The sequence below is a fragment of the Terrapene carolina genome, unplaced genomic scaffold (assembly GCF_002925995.2).
Source record: "Terrapene carolina triunguis isolate 2854851 unplaced genomic scaffold, T_m_triunguis-2.0 Scaffold51133, whole genome shotgun sequence".
Taxonomy (NCBI): domain Eukaryota; kingdom Metazoa; phylum Chordata; order Testudines; family Emydidae; genus Terrapene; species Terrapene triunguis.
In genome coordinates this window covers 1-6,305 of record NW_020715484.1, presented here as the reverse complement: position 1 = coordinate 6,305, position 6,305 = coordinate 1, and the positions used below count along the sequence as shown (strand labels likewise).

The window sequence follows — 6,305 nt, the reverse complement described above, 5'->3', positions numbered from 1 at the left end:
CCCAGCCCCACAGGTAGGGACTGGCTGGCTCAGGGGGGGCAGGGAATGGGGCCCAGGGTCTATGCCCTCTAGGGGGTGTCGGTTCCCACCCAGCCCCATGGGCAGGGACTGGCTGGCTCAGGGGGGCAGGGAATGGGGCCCAGGGTCTATGCCCTCTAGGGCAGTGGGCTCCAACCTTTTTACACCCAAGATCACTTGTTGAGTTTAAGGGCAACCCAGGATCTACCCCGCCCCTTCCCTGAGACCCCGCCCCCCGTCCGTCACTTCCTCTCCCCAGGGGTTCGGGGTGTGTGTGCGGGCTCTGGGCTGAGCCTGGGGCAGGGGCTTGGGGTGCAGCCCTCTGGGAGGGGGCTCAGGCTACCCCACCTCGCTCGCCCCCTGCTCCCATCCTGGCTGTTTTGGGGCCGGCGCGTGGGTCTCAGGGCAGTTCCCCACAGCCCGTGGGGAAGACAGCGGGGCCGTTACCTCGGCTGTAGCCGCCCGGGTGGGCGGGGAAGGGAGCCGGCGGTGTGGGAGCTGAGGCGGGGGCGGTGCCGGGCGGCGGTTGCTTGGCGCGGGCACCGTGACGATTGCTCAGCTCGGCCAGCGCCTGCTGGATGCCGGCCGGGTCGCTGGGCACCACGTGGTCCAGCCGGTAGACGGCGCTGGTGGTGGGCCCGGGTGGCAGGCTCAGGCCCGGGGGGCGCTCCTCCGCCGGGCGGCTGGGGGGAGAGCGAGTTAGGGGGGTAGCTGGGTGCCCCCCAGTCCTGCCCACCTGCAGCCCCCCCAAACCTGCATCTGCCCCCCCAGAAATGTGTCTGTGCCCCTTGGCCCTGCCCACCTGTGTCCCCCCCCAGTAACGGTCCATTGTCATTAATGACCTGTGCCCTCGTTATGAGCCCACAGCTCATCAGTCCCCATTAGTGCCTCCCCCCATCTCTGGCTCCCACCCCCCAGGGCCTGCGGGCCACTGGCAACACTGCCCCAATCCCCTCCCTCCCCCCGACCACCCCCCCATGTGCCCCCCGCTGTCCCTATGTCCGCCCCCGTTAAGTGTCCCCCTCTCCCTCGGCCCCCACACCTGCGGTTCCTGGGCGAGGGCCAGGTCCTCTTGTCCCCACGGCCGCCGCCAGGCCCCCCGCGGCCCCCGGCCTTGCCCCCGCTGCCGGGCCCGGGGTTGGGGCGCCGGTTCTGCCGGTCCATGCCAGGCCGCTGGCTGGAGAAGCTGCGCTTGGACATCTCCTTGCGCTGGGCAAGGGTCAGGTCGGCGCTGGCCCCCCGGACCCCCAGCGACGGGGCGCCGCCCCCACCGCCCCCCTTCAGGAAGGCTTGGGGCGGGGGGCCCCCCGGCTCCTTCTCGCCCGGCCCACCGCCCCGGCGCTCGGTGAAGTCGCTGCTCTCCGAGGCCGTCTCCCACTCCTCGTTGGCCTGGTCCGAGTTCTGGTTGGACAGGTCGGGGGACTTGGCGCCGGCTGGGCGCCGGGAGGCCGTTTCCTCCGCCGGGGCGGGGGGTGGCGGGTATGCTGGGGCCCCCGGCCCGCCCCGTTGCTCCCCATTGAGCCGGGCCGCGTTGTCCCGCTCCTGCTTCAGCCGCCGGAAGCGGGGCGGCTTGTCCTGCTGCTGCGAGCGGCCGTGGCGCCGCCGGCGGGGGGGCCGCTCGAAGCTGCGATCCACTGCGCCATTGGGGGGCGGCCCTTGCTGCTTGGGGGGAGACTGGAACGCGGCCAGATCCTCTGGCACCGGGAGAGCTGGCCCCAGCGCCGCTTTCTCCTTGCCGGGCGAATCCGGCCCTGCCTCCGGCTCCTGCTTCTCCGGCTTCTTCCCGGGCGGGGGCTTGGCCGGGGGACTCCAGGTGCTGGCTGGGGGGCGCCCCCCGCCACGACCACGCCGAGAGGGCACGCCGCGGGGGGTGAAGATGCGGCCGCCGCGGGCTCCCGGCTCCGAGAGGCGGGGCGGGATCTTGTCAGCGAAGCGGGGCAGGGCAGCCGGGCCCCGGTGCCGCTCCTCCTTGGCGGGCTGGGGGGCCAGCGGGGGCGGGGCCGCCTCCTTGTCCGAGTGGGCCACGTCGCTGGCACTCTCGTGGGTCTCGCTGCCGGTCTCCGAGCCGCGCTGGCGCCGGCGCTTGGGGATCTCCTCGTACTCGGAGCCCTCGCTGCGCGTCTCGCTGGCGTTGCGGGGCCGGGCGCCGCCCCCGCCGCCTGGGGGCCCCGGCCCCTCCTCCAGGCGGTAGAATGGCTCCCGGTAGCTGCGGAACTCCCTGCTGCGGCCCCGGCCCCCGCCACCCCGGCCGCGCCCGCTGTAGGCGCCCCGGAAGCCGCGCCCCCGGGCGAAGTACTCCCCCCGCCCCCGGGCACGCCCGCGCCCCATGTAGCCGCCGCCCCCGCGGTCGTAGGGGCACTCCCGGCGTCGGCGGGTGGGCGACAGCGCCCCCTGTGGCTCCTTGGGGGCCCCCGCCACGCTGCCGTTCACCAGCGCCTTGGCTTTGGCCTCCTTGCCTGGCTTGGGGGGCTCCTTGGGGCCGGGCTGTGGGTCCGGCTTGGCACCCGCTGGCTCGGTGCCCTCTTTGGCTTTGGGGCGCGGCTCCTCAGCCTCCTCCTTGGGGGGCGCAGGTTTCTTGATGGGCCCGGCTCTGCGCGGGGGCTTCTCGCCGCTCGGCGGCTCATCCGCCCGCCGGCTGCTGCCCGGCCGGGGGCCCCAGCGTGTCTCTGTCTTGGCCTCGCGCCGTGGTGGCCGGTGGAAGTCGTGCGGCTGGCGCGAGGGGCGCTCGGCCCGGCGCGGCGCCTCCTCCTTGGGGGGCAGGGCCGGCTCCTCCTTGGGAGGCAGGGCCGGCTCCTCCTTGGGGGGTTTCTTGGGCGCCGCCAGGGGCTCCTTGGGCTCCTCGGCGTTGGGGGGCTTCTCGTCCGGCTGGCGCTGGGGCGGCGGGGCCAGGGGCTCGGGGCGCCCGTTCCTGGCCAGCTCCCCTGGAGCGTTGGGGGGCAGGGCGAGGCTGGCTGGCCAGGGCCCCCCCGGGCGGGGCTCGTCTCCTGGGAAGCGGTGCATGGGGGCCGGGGCGCCGTTCTCAGCGAAGGCCGGGTAGCTGCCCACATAGGGCTGGGGGGTGGCGGCCTCCCGCAGGCGGACAGGGGGCGTCTCACTCCTGGGGGGAGAGAAGGGGCGTCATGCCTCAGCCCACCAGCCGGGCCCTCCACTAAGTGCCCCAAGCCTGGTCCCCTACCTCCCCTGCCCCACGCCCGACCCTCCTGCCCCCACCCCATCAATGCCCTCTGCTCGGCCCCACAGCTCCCAACCCCCCACTGCCCCCATCCCCCCCACTCACCGCAGGCCCTTCTCCTCCTCATCTGGCTGCCGGAGGGGCGAAGCCAGGGGCCGGGGGTCGGCGGCAAAGACGTCGGCCCCCCAGGCCAGCTTGGGGTCCATGGGCGGGGTGCCCCGCTCCCGCAGGATCTGGGGGTGGCGCTCAAACTGCTCCGAGCTGGAGCCCCCGCTGTCCGAGCGCTCGCGGGGCAGCAGGCCTGGAGAGGGGCAGAGAGCACACGTCAGAGGGCCGGCACCCCCGGGATAGAACCATGGGCCCCCCCGGCTTAGACTAGCCCAGCCCCGCTCCTCCCCCCACAATGCACTTGGGGACCGGCCAGGGCATGGCAGCAGTCACATGACCCAGGAGTAGGTGGGACCAATGAATCACAGGACAGACAGAGCAGAGGGGAGGTGGGACCCAAACCGCTGCAGCGGGCTGAGTCACATGACCCAGACCAGGAAGCTGAGGGGGGAGCATGGGGGCCTGATCATGTGACCAGGTGTGGGTGGGGCCCACAGGACATCTGGAGTCACAGACCAGGAAGGGACCTCGCGAGGCGTCGGGTCCCCTGCACTCAGGGCAGGACTCAGTATTATCCAGACCATCCCTGGCAGGGGTTTGTCCAACCTGCCCTTAAACCTCCCCCGGCAACTTATCCCAGTGCGAACCCCCGACAGGACGTTTTTCCTCATGTCCAACCTAAACCGCCCTTGCTGCAATTGAAGCCCATTGCTTCTTGGCCTGTCCTCAGAGTTAACGAGAACAATTCTTCTCCCTTCTCCTTGTAACAACCTTTCAGGTACTTGAAAACTGTGATCCCGTCCCCCCTCAGTCTTCTCTCCTGCACACTAACAAACCCAGATCTTTCAATCTTCCCTCACAGCTCATGGTTTCTAGACCTTCCTCATTTTTGTTGCTCTTCCCTGGACTCTCTCCAATTTGTCCAACATCTTTCCTGAAATGTGGGGCCCGGAACTGGACACAACACTCCAGCTGAGGCCGTATCAGCGCAGAGCAGAGCGGGAGAATTACTGCTCGTGTCTTGCTCACAACACTCCTGCTAACGCAGCCCAGAAGGATGTTCGGTTTTTTGGCAACAGCGTCACACTGTTGACTCCTATTTAGGTTCTGGTCCACTCTGACTCCAGATCCCTTTCCGCAGTACCCCTCCCTAGGCCGCCATTGCCCATTGTGTCTGCAACTGATTGTTCCTTCCTAAGGGGAGAACTTGGCATTTGTCCTACTAAATGTCATCCTATTGACTTCAGACCATTTCTCCAGTTTGTCCAGATGATTTTGAATTTTAATCCTGTCCTCCAAAGAACTCGCAACCCCTCCCAGCTCGGTATCGTCCGCACACTTTATCAGTGGACTCTCTGCCATTATCTAAGTCACTGATGAAGATATTGAACAGAACTGGACCCAGAACCGAACCCTGCGGGACCCCACTGGTTATGTCCTTCCAGCCGGACTGTGACCCACTGATCACTACTCTCTGGGAACGGTTTTCCAACCAGTTCCGCACCTTATAGTAGCTCCATCGAGGTTGTGTTTCCCTAGTTTGTTTAGGAGAAGGTCACGCGAGACCGTATCAAAAGCCTCACTAAAGTCCAGATATCCCACGTCTCCCGCTTCCCCCTACGCACAAGGCTTGTGACCCTGTCACAGAAAGCTCTCAGGCTGGTCTGACACGACAAACCCACATGGACCGTTACTGATCACCTCATTATCTTCTAGGTGTTTGCAAATCGATTGCTTAATGATTTGCTCCATTATCTGTCCGGGTACAGAGTGAAGCTACTGGGCTGTAATTCCCCGGTTTGTCCTTATTTCCCTTTTCCCGTCTGCCAGGGCTTCTCAGAGAGAATCGCGAATGGCGCCGAAATCTCCTAGGCTGCACTTCATCCGGCCCTGGTGATTTGAAGGCCTCTAACTCGTCTAAGTCATTTTTGACTTGTAGACATGACCCAGGCCACAGGAGGGGGTTGTCAATGGGTGATCATGTGACCCAGGTCTAGCCCAGTTAATGTGTCACACCCTGGGCCAGGCGTGGGCGGGGCCAGCGGGTCACATGACCCAGGCATGGGCGGGGCTTACCAGAGGGGTGCACCCCGGGCGGGGGGGGCAAAGGTCAACTGGGGCATGGGGGGGGGGGCGCCCCATGGAGCCCGGGTACATGGCCTTGGGTGGGGCCTGCTGCTGGGGGGGCGGGGCCTGCTGCTGCCCTGCCCCCTGCGGAGGGTGGATACCGGGCGAGGGGCCCAGGCCCGCCAGGGAAGCTGCTGCCACCTGCTGCTGGGGGGAGGCGGGCACCGGGGGCGGCCCGTGCTGCTGCTGCCACTGCTGCTGCTGCTTCAGCAACTGCTCCTGGGGGGCACAGAGGGGTTAGGGACCCCCCGCGCCACTCCTCACCCCATAGCGAGCCCCCCAATGGCTCCCCCATGCAGGGCTGCAGCCCCCCCCCCACGAGGGCCCCCCCATGGCTCCCCCATGCAGGGCTGCAGCCCCCCCCACGAGGGCCCCCCCATGCAGGGCTGCAGCCCCCCCCCAGCGAGGTCCCCCACAGTCCCCCTCCTCCAGCCCAGCGCCCCCCAGCTGTTACCTGCTGCTGCCGCTGGAACCGGGGCGGCAGAGACTTCTGGTACTTGGAGTAGCCCAGGTTCTGGGCCAGGGGCGGCTGGCGCGGCGGCACCACAGTCTCGCCCTTGGGCTCTGTCTTGGGCACGGCAGGGGCCACAGGGGGGGCCGGCACCACCACTGGCTCATCCGGGACCTCGGGCACCTCCTTGGGGGCGGGCGCCACAGGGGGCTCGGCTGGGGGAGAGCAGGGGGTCAGTCGCTGGGCACGACACGGGAGCGGAGAGGCCTCACCTGGCAGCCACAGCTGAGACGCGGCCCCTCTGGGGCGGGGCTGGTTACCCGGGGCCCCCGAGAGGCGGCCCCTCTGGGGCGGGGCTGGTTACCCGGGGCCCCCGAGAGGCGGCCCCTCTGGGGCGAGGCAGGGGTTTGGTTACCTGGGCCCCCGAGA

The 6,305-nt window shown here is 68.6% G+C and overlaps 1 protein-coding gene across 1 annotated transcript; it reads right to left on the bottom strand.

Annotated features, from left to right (window-relative positions):
• Positions 1-403: 403 nt before the first annotated feature.
• On the bottom strand, positions 404-6,091 carry LOC113405827 (protein PRRC2A-like; the record flags this gene model as incomplete). Its single annotated transcript, XM_029914438.1, has 6 exons — positions 404-701; positions 1,061-3,115; positions 3,296-3,491; positions 5,375-5,392; positions 5,434-5,644; positions 5,880-6,091. Coding segments are annotated over 6 exons (2,975 nt in total), but the record flags the coding sequence as incomplete, so codon positions are not given.
• Positions 6,092-6,305: the final 214 nt, after the last annotated feature.